The sequence below is a fragment of the Urocampus carinirostris genome, chromosome 11, assembly GCF_059441175.1.
Source record: "Urocampus carinirostris isolate Australia breed hairy pipefish chromosome 11, RoL_Ucar_1.0, whole genome shotgun sequence".
Taxonomy (NCBI): Eukaryota; Metazoa; Chordata; class Actinopteri; order Syngnathiformes; family Syngnathidae; genus Urocampus; species Urocampus carinirostris.
In genome coordinates, this window is record NC_142359.1 from 32,319,309 (window position 1) to 32,338,099 (window position 18,791).

Sequence of the window (18,791 nt, forward strand, 5' to 3'; positions counted from 1 at the left end):
CAGTTTTAATGGCAGGCCCTTAATCGCCTTGTGACAAAGAATGTATCACGGAGGCGCCAAATTACATTAGCTACGTTTGTTGAATTATTGAAGTGGGTGTGTGCGGTTCTTGAATTGTCCAATCGTCATGATTCCCGGTCGCCCGATCTGGAGTAAAAATAGTTGCATAGAGACATACGAATAGACAACATTCTAAAATGAGGCAATATGAGTTTATCTTTTCATGAAAATTTTGGAGACTTCTAGTTTTTATTCCATATAAAAAGGGGCATTTCACAACAATAGGTCCCTGCCCCCCAACTACTTAATTCCCTCTGATTTAACACCTCATGGTTGGTTGAATAAAGCTTTGCTTTTGACATTGTTCAATATCTTACTTTTGAGGAAGGCACTTAAAATATTAAGTATTAAGCTTACAAATGAACTATTAAATATCAAATTTGTATTCTTGGAGGTGGCAACAACCATGTCAGACTAATCACATTTTAAAATAAAATAAAATATAATAAATTAAACAACGATATTTTTGTAGAAAATTGTGCTCATTTTAAGTATTATCCCCACCCTCCAAAAAAAGACATGTCTGCATAATGTATGGTTATATATGGTATATTTTGTTGTCAACGTAGAAAAACATTTTCAACTCACCCTGTTCTTTCTTTTAGAAAAAAAAAGTTAATACAGTTGATATTTTCATGTTTGATGAGTAAAAAGGCTTCTCTGTCCAAAAATAAATAAATGAAATAAAATACAAAGAGTAAAAAGTTCATGAGAAAAAGAACAAAAGAGGTGAGCTGCCTCATCTAAACCCTCCAAACTTTTTTTTTGTTGGTTAAACAATAAATATTTACTGTGTTAACAAGAATTACATAACCCGAAGAAAACAAAACTGTAGCATGACAATTCAAATTTGGGATCATCATAATCATTAAAAAAATATAGCAGATCAGACGTTATTGCTATTTGATCGGAGATGAAAACCAAAGGTTACATTTTAGTTCTTAATTTAACATGTTTTGTGACTACCTTTAAATAAACAGTGTTGAATTAACACTCAAAGGTGAAACTTGAGCTCTACCGCAGTGAACATATGATTCTTATCAGCAGAGTGTTAAATTGACACTGATTATATTCCTCTGTAGCAAGAATGATTAGGGGTCAGATTAATTGAGCTCCCCTGGAAAAAACAAAAAACAAAAACCACCATGATAATCAAAAAACAAACAAACGAAACAACGGGTATCATTCCTACTGATATCGGATCAGATAGTATCTGTAAGTATTATCATTATTATTATCATCATTCTATTCTCTATGTTGTCCACCATGTTGGCTCTTGCTGGTCAATGAGGCTTTTGTGCCTGACCTAAATACGTGTATGTAAGCTCTTCTCTCTTTAGAATTACCTGCTTTCTATCTGCCACCCAAAACATCCAATAAAACTACCATTTGACTTTCACTCCCACCCGCCAGGGACTACCCAGCATTGTACTGTGGGGGATAGCGGATCACACTTGAAAAAAGGAAGCAGTGCAAACAATAAAATCAGTCCAATTCTACCAGTCCAGTCCAAAAAAGCTTAGCCACAGTGCAGTGGGAATGCAGGCTATGCATCAATGGAGAAGATTGTTATTTATTTCTTTTTTTTTTTTTTCAAACAGCTGTGAGGAGGAGCATGAGGGTGAGGATGAGGATGAGGAGGAGGAGGAGGAGGAGGAGGAGGATGAGGAGGATGAGGGGGGTGATAGCGACGATCTTAATTGCAATTCAACCTTGTTGGATGAGCAGAAGGGCGGACAACAGAAGGTAACATTAGCTCGGTTTGACCTTAACATTACCCTAAAGCAAGACTCTAGTGCCATCTATTGAAGAAGATTAAAACAAAAGCCTTGCTTTTGGATCGCTTCTTGTTATGTCTATGTTGGAACTTATTTATTCTTATTAGACACGGAAAAATAAATACATTTTAAAAAATCGAGGGTAGGTTTTTGAGCCTTGACATGCAGTCAGTTTTCTTTGCAACACTCCTGGACACTTCATGGGCAACTTTAAGACGCGAGGGTCGCTGGTTTACCTTCTTTGAACAGACGAGAGTGGATGAGGAGGATGAGAAAACAGCAAATCGCCGCTCCGGTCAGCGCCCACGCAACTCGGAGCAGCTGCATCCTTGCGGAGGGACGTTTGAGGAGCGCAAAGGGCTGAGAAAAATGTTAGGGGGGCAAACTCAGAGAATCGCACAGTCTCGCAATGGAGGAAAAAAAACAATCCAAAAGGTTTAGTCCGGCGGGCGCCGAGGAAAAACGAGATGCGCTCGTTTGCGCGCACTGGATGCGGTGCGTCACAGCGACTCCAAAACAGGCTGGGTGCCCATCGCGTATTTCATTCCAACTCCCGTTTTTAGTCCAAGGTATTTTTAACGGGGTGGGCAGAATTTGAGTCTTCCTTCGTCGATGCGCATTTTACGCGAAGGCGCGCGGGGAATACATATGGCTGCATGGTAGGCGCGCATCACCACCGCCGCCGCCGCTCAAGCTGAGGGGAATGCAAGCCACCAAGTCCCCCCCCGTCCCCCCTTTGCAGCCCCTTTCTCTCTCCTTCTCTCTCGCTTTCTCTTTCCCCCTCCCTCCACTCGCTTCTCCACCCCATCTCGCCTCCCACCTCCCCTCACCATTCTCTCCAATGCGACTTATTTAGGCGCGATAAGTACGCCTGTCAAATGCATCTCTTCAATAATCACCATGCTTGATAAATACTTGTGCAATCACAAGAGTGGCTGGGTTATGCGACAGCAACACACACACAGCGAAGGCTGCCAAAAACGCTAATGCACTCAAGGATAACGGAGCGATATGAACCAAGTGTCTAAAGCACTCCAAACTTGCAATACTGAAGCGTAATTACAGACACGGCGCTGATGGGGCTGCCAGTCAATCCCTTGAAAGATGTCTGTTCTTCGGAGGAAGGAAAATAAACTGTTAAGCAGGGGTTGGAAACATATGGCTCTCGAGTCAGATATGGCTGTCTTCATGAGTACATCCAGCTCGAAGATAAAATGAGAACTATGCTAATATTCTCTTCATTCAGTTTAATTGTAGTATATGCAACGCCGGAGTGACGCTGTAAACACCTGGTCTGGTACAATATATATATAGGCAACAGTCTCAAATGCAGTGTATAGTCACCGTGTTACAACAGCAGATCCCACGGTTAGTGCCAAGGCAATTATGTAAGAAAAATAAGAAAATGAATACCTTTCACCTCTTCTTGTTTCCTGACTACGTGAGTCAGCCAGAAGTTGAAAATGCGCAGGAATGACAAAAGTTCTACAAAGATTTATACTGGAGGGCACAAATAAACACACGGATGGGGGAGAGTAAATATGCTACACAGTAAAATAACCAGTGTTAGTTTAACACTCTCTAGATACGAGCCGTGTGCTTCCAATAAAAACAAAAAAACAACAACAAAAAAACAATTTAAATGCGAAAGAAAATAGAAAATCAAATCAAATATAAGATAAATATAGAGATAAGATCATTAAAAAGTACCATATACAGTAAAACAATAGTTTAAAATAATTAACTTAAGGGTAGACTAGGAACTTACAAGGACAATAAATGGAACGGAGCCCCCTTTCCAAAGAAGCGCTAGCCACTTGTAGAGACCCAAGTGCTAAATGACTTGTAAACGACCTGATTATTTTATTTTTACACGTTCATGTTAGCGTAATCTTTCGTACGGAAGATTACGATAACGCGAACGTACGATTAACCTGGGTTAGCTTCATGATTACGTTAAACATTCATGGTAAGCATTCAGGGTGTTGGAACGGATTGAAAATGATTTAAATTATTTTCAATGGGAAAATTGATTTAGGTGATTGAACAAATCGGTTCTCGAACAGGGTTCTGGAACGGATTACGGTCGAGAACCGAGGTACCACTGTATGAAAAAGTGGCTTTTTAACGGTTTCTGTTATACAATGTGTTCTCTAGCAACTTCCGCTAACAATGCTACATACTTACCTCTTGGAATTTCTCTGAGGTCATTGCATAATTTTATATTGCTATGTTTTTCGTGTTTTGGTCAAATGTTTTTACTGGATAGGAACGGCTTTTGTTCCTCTGTGTGTTTGTTTATATCCATGTAGCGAGACGGGTAAAACAAGGTTTTTTTTACAGAATGTTCCAGGCACAAGTGAGATACAGAACAAAATCCGTTAAAATCAGAAGTGTAAAGACCAAAATTGCTGACAATCACTGTTTTATTAAGAGGGCAGGCTATGATGGAAATAAAACCCAAAGTAGAGAGGTATTGGAAAATCCCTACCTAAGAACAGCCCTATACATATATAAAATATCGTTTTGTGGCACCAAGGATAAGTCTTTCTTCTTTATTTTTCTGTTTGAAAATGTAAAATGGTACAAAACTATCCAAATATTTGTATTTGTGTAGTGACCAGATGGTACCAGATTTTTGATGCCCAACAGAATGGTTTTGTCCATGTATTTTGTCATAATTTTGTACCTGTGGGATATATTTTAGATAATTTTTCAAAATTGGTAAATACACTTTGTATCCCCTTAATATGAATTATTCAAGTAATCAGGGTTCTCACCAAACTTTGATAATAAAACACACAAGAGGGATCACTTTGAACTCAAGAGGAGAATGTGAAGTACTGAAGCTCATATTACTGTCTCTTGTCCCTCAATTAATGTTGATATAAAAAGTTAAGTAATAAACTGGACACTTTTTTGGTCCATTGAGCCAGATCTCCTGAAGGGGAAAACGTTATTTTAACCCTATGTGGAAACATTTTTAAATTAGAATTCAAGTAACAATATAGAAGCCTCTTGATTTCGGCATCAACATTTCACTCAGTAAACGATCCAAAATGATTCATCACCGACTAAAAACATATAACCCAAAATCTCATCATACAATGTCAGGAAATTCTTTAAAAAATATTTCAGAGATGCCTTGAAAGTGTTGTGACTGGAAGACGAACACGTATAGAACAAAGCATAGAAGCATTCTTCTTGGTACTTTTAACCGGATCTACTAAGCGTTATATAAAGGGGTCTTTATTTTCTTAATGTTAAACTTTGAGGCAAAAAAAATAAATAAAAACAAATTATACCTGAGCACAAAAATATGTTAGGCTAGGGGCTATTTGAGGCATGATAAGCTTACATTTTAGTAGACACATAAAATGAAGAGAGAAGACATTAATAGATTTTGAACTTGCAAGGAGGATTCTCCTGTCAGGCTTTTCTTTTATTACATATCCGAGGTTACATTAGCAGATCCTTTCTAAAGTCTATGGAAATTAAAGAACAGCAATATGATTGGGCGATAGCAACAATGATGTTATAGTCAGAACAATAGATAATAATGCAAAATAATAGTCAAAATAGCAACCTGGCATCCTAAGACATCTGCTTTGCAAGTGTCCAATATCAAAAATAGAAGAACCTAACCATTTACTAAGGATTAAAGCTTTTTCCCCCAAATTGTGCTGAAAAAAAATAATCAGAAACTACGTTTAACAATGGGAGTGAATGACTTCCAAACATGAAAACTAAAACAGTTTGCAAAATAGTATCCTCTCCAGAAGTGTAAACTCCCCTATTGGAAATCCATTTTTACATATACATTCAGACAAAAAAATGCATACACTTCTGCTTCTTCACATTGGGAAAGCCTCTCAGGACTGGCAATGCACAATCCAAAATGATTTATCATCGACTGAACACAACTCACATATTTAGCCCCAAATCTCGTCGTACAACGAATGGAAATTCTTAAAAAGCTTTTCAAAAAGATGCCTTGAAAGCATTGTAACTGGAGGACGACCAAATATAGAGCAAAGCATGCAACGGAGGCAAACAATAGCTGGTATAATCCCGCCCCTGCAGTGCAAAACAAATGCAATTGTTCCTGCGTATTTATACCCCTTGCATGCTTTTTAAAGCTAAAGCAGAACATGCAAATTTGCCTTTGTAGGTCAGCCATTTTTCCACAATAACACTCATTCGGGGCGCTTAGTCGTGTGCCCACTTGTGTGCATTTCGAAATGAGGCGGGCGACAAGTGATGGTACCGCAAAACGAGGCGTATAACCCTCCCTTCCGCAGCTACGAACACTAATTAGTTGATAACAGTCTGTGCTATTTAGTGCCAAACTGCACGCTTCAGATGCCAGAAAACCCGTTTTAATGGGGGACCTGTGATGTGTCCAGAGAGTTGACTGGGACAAGGATTCGGAGGCGGGAATCATCCTGTTCAGCGTGCACGTCAAACAGGATCTTATAGAACGAGCGTATGGTAGCACACACCCAGCGGAGCGGCTAAATATAGTACTTTGTCAAAGTTTCAACGTTTGGTGCCAATGAGAGATTCTCAAAGCTGATAGGCACGGTGGTTTTGACACTTAACAAGAAGTTACAGCGAGTCAAAGTGACACCAGCAGTTTGTGCAAATGAGAGGAAATATTTATAACACGCCTTTGCCAACACCTAGCGGCAATTAGGCTTCCTCTGTTAAGTTATTCATCAGTGTGCAGATTGTCATCACTGATGGTTATAGCCAGAAATCAAACCACGTGCATAGAGCAGAATAAATAGCAATGGATAAGTACAATACTACCATGTACTTTAAGAATGTCACGCTGGACGGTTCTTTAAGAGGACAGAAGGCATTTTTCCACCAAAAGATGTTGCTGTGTGTTGTAGTGCAATCAAAAACAAGAGCTATAATGCTCAAAGAAGAATACGAAACTTGGAGAGTCAAAGCGACCAAAATGCACGATTATACTCTCAATTTTTTTGTCCAGTCTCTTTGAATGTTTGTATTTTTTACATTTAGGATGCTCTAAATAATACACATTGTCCCTTTAAAAAAGTAACATAGCTCACAGACTATAATTGCACTGGAGTATAGGTCAACCTTCAAATAGACAGTACTGATATCCCTCTGTATTGCGGCTGTAGTGCATCATGGGGTTACAAACTTCTGTGATCCATTTTTCCCGATTACATATTGTGCTCAAGCTAAGCTACGTTAAAGCCATGCTATTTTGGAAGTCCATGTGGTGCTAAACCTAGGCTATGTTAAACCCAAGCTTTGTTGGTGGGCCATGTTGTGATAAAGCAAATCTATGTTATGGCTGAGGTATCCTGGCTGACCATGTGTGTTAAAGCTAAGCGATGTTAAAGGTAAGCTATGTTGGCAGACCATATGGTGCTAAAGCTAAGCTGAGGTTTGAAGGATTTTTTATTTTATTTGATTGACTATAAGGGATTTAATATAATACAAATTACATTTGCTGAATGCAGTGGGGATTTTTCACATGGAAGGCTTGGGGTCAGTGTGGCCTGGACAAGAATGATGTTTACAGAAAAACGTGACGCACAGGTCAGACGAGGTGGGGAGTTCCTGGTCCGCCCATGGGGGGTGGCCGATGCCCCGACGTGTCAAAAAGACTTAAGACGGAAGAGAGAGACAGGAGCAAAGACAAGAGACGGGAGCCTCGACAAAGACTAATTAGACCAATTAGACCAATTTGACAATAATTCGGCTAAATTCGATGGAATTCACTTAATAAATACTTTAAGAAAATGAATCTGCCCCCGTGTGAAAAAATCTGTCTTTTGTCAATATGTTTCCCTAAAATTAAGAAACAAGCATGCATTGTTGGGAGAATAAAGTTTGTGTTTGGTTAATGGAGTCAAATAACTAATTCGAACAATTTGATAAACGCTACATTTGTAATATAGTTTAATTCCTAACAGGTTACAAACCAAAATAATAGCCCTGTGGCCATTTGGTGGAGAAGCTAAGATATGCAAAGAAACAGAAAGTCTAATATTACCCTAGAAAGCATGCTAACAACTAAAGATTTACTCCCATCAATTATATCCCTGTAGTCCATTTTGATGGGATTCCTCTTTTCCAGCTAAGTGGAGATTAATACTTTCTGGTTGTCGTGACTGGTACTGTATTTTCTGTTTGTTAAGATCATCGCTTTATTTCCTTTCTTCAAAGTAAGATATTATTTCCTGAACAGGAGTGGGTGGCCAATTGTTACTACCCTGTTTGACTTTTAAAGGTTTATAGTTCAACACACACTCAAAATAGGGAGGGAAGACATTATTGCATTTTAAGTTTGTAAGTAAAACTACAAGTTTTATGATGTACAAAATCCAACCTGTTCTAAAGGTTCTCCCCTGAGCCCTTTCTTTTTTTTTAAAATATCCTAGGTTACAAAAACCAAATAAACTCTAAAGGTTGTTAACATTAAAAAATACAGGGGAATGGGCCAACATTGACACTGATACAAACAGTGACTTCACATAAAACAAGCCAGGCCTTACAATTATATTAATCACAACCAATCTGTTATAGTCAAAATAAACCAACCCTTATAAGCATTCCTCTTTGCAAGTTTTCAATAGCCAAAATAAACCAACCCTGGCAAGATACATATTATTCTTTGCACATGCCTAATAGTCAAAATGAACCAAACCTAGCATTATAAGCACTCTTCATAGCAAGTAAAATAACAACAATCTTATCAAAAAACATGGCATGATTTTTTTAGTAGGCTGTAATAATATTTACTGTATGTTAAAATATAACGTTTTAACTTGAGGTTTTGTCCGGTGGTTTTCAACTGTTCAGACTCGATACTCCACCTTTCAAAAGTATTAAATGAAATGATTGTGCAGTTTAAACGAGATATGATACATTTTTCCACCTTAAAAAAAAAATCCCCTCCAAAACCAAAATGTACCATGTATACTCACTTATCCGCCTATATCGCAAAAAAGTGACCCTTTAAAACTGCTTTTAAAATGCCACATACTAAAATAAATCCATACCCAAAACATCACTGTAACCTGAACGTAAACCAAAATAATGATTTAATCATGTAGGTAATAAAGAATGTTTTACTGGTAGTACGCTAAAAATATAAAACATTTTCAGTGACTTAGTGTACCTTTTGAGCAGCACTTCAGTGGCAGAAGCTCAAACACCATTTCCCTCTTAGGGCACACAGCCGTTTGCGTCTGTATCGCGGGTAAAATTTTGCGATTTTTTTTTTGCCCGTGGTTGCCCGCGGTGGAAAATGCGCAAAATTCGCCAACCCGCTGTTCATCCATGGTATGCCCGCAAAACAGACGCCGGCAGCTGTTCCGCTTCCTCATCGCGTCAGTTCCACGTCCTTTCCGCGTGTGGACCACGGGTATAAAAGCTGCCGAGCCGGGCTGTAGAAATCATAACCGCTCAAAACACAGTCCCGTGAAGATCAAGATATCAAGCTATGGCACAGAAGAAGAAGCCAATATGTTATTATTGTAATAGTTTTTCATTTTTATTTTATTGTCTTGTCATGAAATGAAAAGAAATGTAAAGAAATAAAGATGGATTAAGACGAGGTCACTACTGTGACGGGAATCCATGTTCACCCCTTGACGTCTCGAGCACAACTGACGTGTGCTCGGTAAATCGCGCTGAATATACGCGGAGAAAGGCGTTTGACCGTCACACGCGTTACGCACGCTAATTCACGTGATGACGCCGCGATACAGGCGCCGAACAAATGTGCTATGACCGTGCTCCACCCGCGATTACCCGCTAAAATTCCGCGTCCAACAACGCCCTGGCCGCGGCCGTAGCACGTCGTTCCGCGTCTGTACTGCGTCATATCCGCGTGTGTACCACGTGTGCCGCCCGCGGTTACCCGTGGTCTAATGTTTTGAGCAGCGCAAAACTTTTTTGCGCGGCCAACCGCGTGTGAATTTCTTGCCGCGTGTAAAGCAAGGCTGTATCTCGTCTGTATCGCGATCTCAAAGCGTCCAACAGCGTCTGCTTCACGGGCAGAAATTTCTGGTCGTGATTCAGCCGCGATACAGACGCAAACGGCTGTGTGACCGGGCCCTTAGACTCGATCGTTGTTGTCGCTGTTTTTTACTTTTCCTTCCTCCTTTCTTGGGACCCATTATTATGAATAGAAACATGAATTAAAATAAACTAAATTAAAGAATCATAAGCATACCCTGTCAAACACAATTGGGACAGTGCTAATTGTTTGTCAAAGGGAAAAGAGCCAGAGCAGGGCATGATCTCCGACTACTGTAAAGGAGGGTAATTGACGCTGTGCTTTTTCTTCTTAGGATTATTTTGTTGAGGCAAAAGCGCGCGACCCACTGAAAATGGATCTCTGAGTTACTTTTGGGTCCGACGCACCTGTTGAAAAACACTGGTTCAACTCTTTTTTTTTTTGGAGGGGGCGATGCTCATATTTCGGAATTAGTGGGTCCGTCTAGACGCCATGTTTAATATTATCCTTTATTTTCTCGTAATCCTTTTTCCTCCCACACAGACATTTTTTTGGAACTCTGCATCACCGGAAAATGAATAAAGCTCTATCTTCATCCTAGCAACTTGAAAGCGTGTCCTGTTCTTCCCGCTACTGTTGGCCAGAGGAGGCGTGTCTCCCTTCGTCCTTTTGCAGGTCACTGGCCGAGCGCCAGGACGAGACCCCGCCAATAAAAGCCATGAGTAATGGCCTCAAACCCCTACATTCACTGTGTTTCCCATTATTTCCTATGGCCCATAAATCTGCAAAGACTTAATCAGAGGGAAAAGCCGGAACATAAGGCAAACGTCCACGAAGGTGTCCGACGCAAATGTTCCCACAATTTAATCAGAGATAAAAATTGAGGTGGCAGACATTTATATGCTTTCTTTGGAGGAGCGTCGTTTGATGGGGGAGCGTGTGAACTCAGAATAAACTCCCACCAAAATTGAGAGGGGGGCGTAATTGAATGAATTTTTCATAATTCGTTCTATTCAAAGGAAGACCGCTGAGATTCTCAGGACGATATTGTTTGAACTTTTCCTGCAATATGTTTGTGTGCTTGGGAAATATGCGGTCAGCATCTGTGAGTCCATAACTTGGCTTCTTTTACGATGACATAAAGATTTTAAAGGCGATATACGGCTGTAAACTACTTTTCCATGAGAAAGGCGCGTTTGATTCGATTCACTTTACCTCCCACGTTTTTTGAGAGCTGGCGTTTTCTGTGAAAAATTTACAAGAGAGCCACAAAAAAAGTTGAGCTTTCACAATGATGACAAATTTTCAACAGTGATATAGTTAACCCCCGGTTACGAGATTAACCAGTTTTGAAAGGAGAGCGCGAAGTGAAATTGCCATAGGAACCTATGGTAATTCGCTATTGCTTTCTGAACACCTGCAACCAAGATAAGAATATTGAAACTATATTGTGAGTAATATATGTGTTAAGTATGAAATTACATTATTAACACATATTAATGTAAAGGAAAATGACATTTGATTTTCCTTTGGTGTGATGTGACTTGAGTTGGTACTGTGGAGTTAGCGGATGGATGCAAAGGGGTGAGGCGATTAAAATAAATCTGTTTTTAAACCTTCCACTTGCGCGCATTTTCATGTCTCATACATTTTCATCAATCTTGGTGAACTCAATTACTTCCTTATTCTTGATAATTGTCGTGCTCTTCGATTGGTTACAGATATGTTCCTAGGCGAGGGCTACAATGCGTGTGCCTTCTCCGAATTTGTTGATATATATGTTGTTGTTTTTTGTTTTTGTTTTGTTTTTAAGAAACCATCAACCCTGTTTTTGACTTGACAAATTGACATACTTTCTAAGGGGTAGCTAACTTTTTGTTTAGTCTGTTTGTACAAACTGACCCTCTTTTGGGTGGGGTGGGCTTTTAAAGGGAACAACCAAAAGAACCAATTTTTTGAGAATATTAATATGACGAGACAATTTAATTAAAAACAAAACAAAGTCCAAGGTAATACAAACTCTACTCACTCAAAGTAAAAAAAAAACACTACTTCTACTTACTTCTTTTTTTTGCCCAGCCTTGCACACGGTGTGTCAGGACCAGAACGGAAACAGGACCCAATTGCGTAAGGTTTACCACAAGTTTTATTGAAAGAAAGAGGAAAGCCTGCGCAGGTCGTAGCCGGAGACAAACAGGAGCAAAAACGGGTCAGGCGGGAGTCAGGGTCGAAAAAGGCTTGCTTTGTATAAACAGGGGGTCACAGACAGACTGACAACAGGGGATTGACAGTACTGGGTTTAAATAGGGACAGGGAGCCAATCAGAGCCCGCAGCGATTGGCGCCAAGTGAGCGGGCACAGGTGATACACATCGGTAATCATAACAAGGTGTTTGGGTTTTGGGAGTACCCGTAGCAGCAAGGTGACAGCCAATCTTAGCATATATCTGTAGGTGAGCCTCATTCAATGCAAAATAAATTCAAAATGTCCTACCTACTGATTATTTTTAAAAAAAAATCACCCTTAAATGGTATAAAGTTTTTTTGTTGTTTTTTTTTAATATCATTATTGATTTTTTTTTTTTTTTTTTTTTATGAAAACATGTTTTTACACCAAGAGGAGCTAAACAATACACAATTTCCCTTTGAAGTAATGTTTTGGGTTTGTTAAGGTATTTATGAAGCCATTTTGGGGTGTTTTCCCTTTTCGTAAGAACCCAGAAGGTTGGATCAATTTACGTTAAGTAACAGTTGACCCAAATTTGGTAGTTTTCCACCAAATCGTTTTTAAAGAAAGACTATTTTGATTGGCATGTAAAATAGTCTTCTGCAGGGAATAAATAATATAATGTGTTATATAATAAATACATTTGTTTGCTTCTGAAACCCGCAGTCTCTCTCATAGGTCCCTTACGCATTCCTGTCAAGTTTCTTACCTTCTCAAGGGTATAACGTGTGACACAAATATTGATGTTTTGCGTATCTGAAATAAATTCATGGAAATTGAAATAGTCACAGGCAAATAACTCCAAGTGTTTGAAAGCAAGCTTCAAAACGTGCATTATTAATTAGCCAACCACCCTCGACGCCCCCTTCTCTTTTTTTAATTGTAATCCTTGTCACTCACGCTGACACAATAAAACAAAGTTCTTCTGTTGTTAATTATTTATCGAGCGTAAACACACATACGCAGACGAGGCGTGTGTTTCATTAAGTCTCATTACAGGAAATGAAACAGATTCGGCTCACAAACAACAAGTGGCCGACTCACCCCCCCTCCGGAACCCGCCGCTAAGCTTCTAACATCTCCAGCCGTTTCCAGAAGGAAAAGCAATGACGGACCCCAAGTGATGGGAGTAATGCATTACAGAGGAATGTATTTGTGGAACGCAATTATTTTTGGCAGGAACGAATACTCTAAGATGTTAAAAAACATATCAAATAGCGTTACAACAAGGTGCATTACTCCGCTTTTTAAAAAAAAACAGATAAACCCCAATTACTTCTGTTCTTTAACGTTTCCTCCTTCGATCCACCAGCAACACAACGGTGAAAACAGCAATTAACTCATTCAATGCCATAACGTATAAATAGATCTTCAGAAGCTCTGTGCTGAAACGTAAAAAATAAGTTTTCTTGCTGTATTTAAAAAAAATATTATAAATGGTATAGCACTGCTCATCTGTAAGTATTAAGCCTCTGAGAATAATTTCAGTATGATAAATCACCATTATTCAGACCCTGTACCGAACCTTTACATTGAAAAAGGAGCTCAGCAAAGCTCTCAGTTTACCAGTCTTTCTACTTTCCAACCCTCATGAACTCACCATAGGTTAAAAAAATCACAATTTCACCAGATGATGGCAGTAGCCATTTGGCCACCATGTCCTTAGTTTTCTATAAGGAATTTTATCACATCCCATATCCGACACAGCAACTGTTGATTAAAAAGGGAAATTGACCGATGGCTGCCGTTTCCAGGACAAGTGGAAATGGTACTTCTTCACCGAAATCCAGCATAACTGTGTATGCCTTATTCGTCAAGAGACTGTGGCAGCTTTCAAAGAATATAATATCAAGAGGCTCTGCCAGACAAAATATTCTGACTGCAACAAGCTAAATGGAAACAAACGCTCTAAAAAGGTAAAGCAACTGTAAGCTGTTTTAACGACACAGCAGCGCTTTTTAACGAGACCCAGCAAGTCAAATGAAATGCTACGAAGGCAAGCTAACGTTGATCACCAAGCACTGCAACCTTTGGGTAAATTTTTTAAAGACTGTTTAAAGTATGCAAGGCTGAATAGTCGGCCCTCACACATATCCAGCTTACCGAAGCCGGCCCGCTTTCTGAAAAGTTTGGACACCCCTCTAATAGGCAGTTAACTTTTCAACAAAGCTTATTGCTTTCAAAGAAAGATGACAAAGCCAGACTGTTGACGTGTCGTGCACGTCCGCAGGAACGCGTTCGCCCGAGGGAAGGAGATCGCCATTGTGACAAAACCGTGTGATCACTTCACCGGAAACATTGGGCGCTGAAAGGTTCTTACAAGGTTTATGCATCGTTAATGCATAGTTAATGCATCAGTTCAGTGTTCCTGCAATACAATGTTATTTTGCACGGAAAGCAGCCGTGTGTTCATGGAAAGCATTGTTTAGATATTGGGGGTAGATAGATAGATAGATAGATAGATAGATAGATAGATAGATAGATAGATAGATAGATAGATAGATAGATAGATAGATAGATAGATAGATAGATAGATAGATAGATAGATAGATAGATAGATAGATAGATAGATAGATAGATAGATAGATAGATAGATAGATAGATAGATAGATAGATAGATAGATAGATAGATAGATAGATAGATAGATAGATAGATAGATAGATAGATAGATAGATAGATAGATAGATAGATAGATAGATAGATAGATAGATAGATAGATAGATAGATAGATAGATAGATAGATAGATAGATAGATACTTTATTCATCCCCTAAGGGAAATTCACATTTCCAGCAGCATCCCTGAGCTGAGAACAGTACAATAATGAAGCCAAAAGAATACAATATACAAATACCCAGTGTGACGTGCAAATGCCCACTGTAGCGTGTTATATAGAGTAACTAAATAGTGCTACACAGAATACATATTGCAGTAAGATTCGGTAATATCCAATGTAGGTGGTGTGGTTTAATGTGGGCCTTTACTCTGCCGGGTGGCGTTAAAGAGCCTCATGGCATGAGGAAGAAAATATCTCTTCAGTCTGTCCGTAGTACAAGACAGTGACAGCAGTCTGTCGCTGAAACTGCTCTTCTGTCTGGAGATAATGCTGTGTAGTGGATGCGATGGATTGTCCATGATTGACCTCAGCTTATAACAAATAAATGAAATTAATGTGTTACTTAAAGATGTGTTACTCAGAAGCTTTCTTGGAAATTAGTATTTTCCATAAACTAAGCAATGTTCAACTGCTGTTTGCCAAACAATGGTAATAGCTAAATATGTCCTTGTATTCTAATCAAAAATGATCGTCCGAGCATTCTCTTGATAGGTCTCATGCCTGAATAACAGTCAAAACAGTAAAGATTGGCTGCCATCGGCTTTCCCAATTTGAGAAAAACGTCTGGCATTGAATGAATTAAGAAGGGTGGGTGTGTTTGTATCTACCTACATGTATTTATCTATCTATCTACATTGGTTATATCCCTCAAGAGAGGTGACGGACAGCAAGTCAAACACATATACATAAAGAAAAAAGGAAAAAGTAGCAGAAAACACACACAAAAAAAATGATCATGGCAAACCCAAAATCCTAAAGACCCAAACAAGTTAAGCACCTCGGCACCCAAGTTGGTCATGCTTTCGTCCCTCCAGATGAAACGGGAAACAAGAAAGCGGCCATGCCACTCGGGTCAGGGTGACATAACACACTTTTCTCTTCAACAGCAGGGCCCGACAGCTTTCACTGGTTTACCCCTGCCACATCATACAGGTGCCCTGCCCATCCCTTAGAACATGTCTAAACAGCCCACTATCCATTTACAACACCCCTCCACTCATTCCTATCACCAACAAGAGCTCTAGCTTCCACTATATTTAGACCTCTTTCCTGCAGTGCACTCATAGCAACATCCATCCACGTCAACCTTGGTCTCCTTCCATTTACTTCTGCTCTGTAAATCCTCTTCAACATTCGCTCCTCATCCATCCTCTCCATGTGTCCAAACCAACCGAGTACTCTCTTAAATAGAATAGCCACAAAACAAAATTTTCTGTTGGCCTTCATAAATCAAAGATTGGCTGCCATCGGCTTTCCCAATTTGAGAAAATCGTCTGGCATTGAATGAATTGAGAAGGGTGGGCGTGTTTGTGTCTACATACATAATTCAACTAAATACAGTTAGCTGTGGTGCCACATCAATCACAGTGTACAAAAACACGTAATTTATTAACACTGATATTCTGATATTCTACCTAAAACTATGAAATGACATACTGAAATCAAGGGGTTGGTTTGTATGCACATATGTGGTTGTGTGTCATCAGTAGTGAATGGTAGACAGCACCTGGGAAGGCTTGGCTTGCACAGGAACAACATAATTGGAAATAGGAAACAAGTGCTGAATTTTGGTCTTTTTATTTGTAAATTATTTTTGCAATACATCAAAGGAAAACGTCTTGGACATTACCTGAGTATAGAAGGAAATGGTTCGAAGACAAATAAACAAATGGATATGGAGTATTTCTGCTAAGTGCTTGTTTGCAAGCTCCACATATTATACAAGCCAAGACATATGAAGGGTTTACCACTTTTCACAGTTTTAACAGACTTTCTGTTCTGAGGCAGATCGGAACAGTAAAAGAATGTCAACTCCATTTTTTTAGCTTGTTTTTAGAATTGTGCTTTATAATTCACCCAAAATCACGAAACTACCCTACATGCTATGATGAGACACAATATAACATCATTTAACAAAAAAACATGGAGACAAATGAATACATGTTTTATGTTAACAGTTGAGTGAATGTTGAGGTTTTTGAGTTTTTCCTTGCCCTCACGTAGGTTTTAGATCAGGGGAGGATGTAATAAGTCTGTGGTTTGCAATATTATGTGGTCTGTGCAGCCCTTTGAGACTCTTTGTGATTAAGGGCTATAGGAATAAACATGACTTGACTGGAATGCAATTTTAAGCCTGAACCAACTCACCATGCTATACAAACTCAATACGGACCTCTAGTGGCAAGGGAGAGCATTTGGTTTGCAATTATTTTAAAAAGTCTTAACTTGGGTTCCTTTTGACCTAGTCAGAAATTTAATTGAGCTGTATGTTTGACGTATGATTTTTACACATTTTCTTCTATTTAGTCTGTTATGTGGCTATTTTAAACAGTTTTAAGGGGTGTGTTTTAATGTGAGTATAAATATATATCGGGTAATTTGTAACCTGCTACTTTCAGAGTAATGCGCTACTTCGGGGTAATCTTTTTGGATGAAGTAGCGAGAAACTGCAACCAATTAATATTGTTCAGTACTGCACCCAATTCTGCAATCTCCTAACTCCTCCGTTCTAGAAGCGTCTTTCTCTTTCGGTTTGCCGCATCCTCATCCATCACGGCCTCACCTGCTGATTAGTGACCGGCAAAGTGCCACAGCAGAATTAGTGGACTCGATTGCGTCCTCTAACTACCAGATCACATGACTTATCGAGTGGGGGCGACGAGCTAGCGCCATTTGCCAAAAAGCACTCTCCCTAAGAAGATTTGCACAAATCTATCTAATCAAAAGGCTCAAGTCATTCCCGGATGCCTCTTAATGGAAAGTCTTTGTACTGTAAGCAACTCGAAAGTAGGTGGAAAAAGCCTTTAAAATAGGGTTGCTCACGCTTTTTAAAGATGCCAGCTACTTTTGGAAGATGCCTGGGTCCAAATGATCCCCTCCTAAGTAGGATGAATTTCAAGAACATATTGTAATAAAAAGAATACATTTCCTAATTTATTTAATTGCTGACAATATTTATCAACTGACTAGATTGTCTTTTAAATCAAAAGCATTTAAGTAATATGTCTCAAACTCATAGCCAGTGGACCAAATGCGCCCCACCACATATTTTTGGTGGCCCACGAGTATAGGCTGAGAGAGGCACAAGAGAAAAATTAACCACAGTTACCTGCAGTTTTAAATGTGTCCACTGGAAGTCGCCAAAGTCACCCAAATAGCGCCCACTGTAGCTCTATTTGCTGATCATCATTATTAAGCCAGAGAACACATAATAATTCAATCCCATTTGTATATTACTTGAAATGAAAGCAATATGAATAGTACAAAATAAAATGTAAACAGCAGGTTAAAGCTTTTCTATAATTGATATGGAATATAACAGCTATGTTCCTATATTCAGGTAACCATAAAATATCAAAATATAAAGCATAAAGACTTTAAAATTTTCAAAACAAACATTTGAACAAGTATTTTAATGCTATTTTCATCTCTTTCCGGTCTGCATGAGTTCCCCCGTGTTAAACAAACTTCAGGGGAAATTATTTTTTTTCTACAAATACAAAGAGATTACATCTTAATGAAGGTGAAAATATCCTCCATAGTTGTATAATTTGTGAGCCTCCAAATAGACCCCTAGCTCTCCGTTTCAGGCACACTTTTTGTTCTCCTGTCCCAGTGAGAATATTCTTTCTACCATGTGGGGCCTGAGCTGAAATAAGTTTGTGCTAACACATTTCAACATGCGAGCTACAGCCCTTACAAAATGACTTTTTCAGTTTCATTTTTCCTTTGTTTTCTATAGTACACTGACTGTATTTTCCGAATTACAAGCCACATCAACTCAATTATTACAAAAAAAACATACAAACCAGACCAGATGACAACCTGAGGTAACGATTTAGAATGTTTTACTGCATTAAAAAAATGTATATTTTCTATTCAA

At 39.0% G+C, this 18,791-nt stretch overlaps 1 protein-coding gene across 2 annotated transcripts in view; it reads right to left on the bottom strand.

Annotated features, from left to right (window-relative positions):
• The window catches only part of tafa5a (TAFA chemokine like family member 5a), a 229,258-nt gene that overhangs the window by 151,276 nt on the left and 59,191 nt on the right, over positions 1 to 18,791 (bottom strand). Inside the window, exon 1 of one of the 2 annotated variants that reach the window (XM_088348124.1) lies at positions 2,075 to 2,544. The exons of the other annotated variant lie outside the window; for it this stretch is intronic. Coding sequence (XP_088204250.1) covers positions 2,075 to 2,165 — 91 coding nt within the window. The 5' untranslated portion in view covers positions 2,166 to 2,544. Of the gene's footprint in view, positions 1 to 2,074; positions 2,545 to 18,791 lie in introns of those variants that run through there. 2 annotated transcript variants of the gene reach the window in all.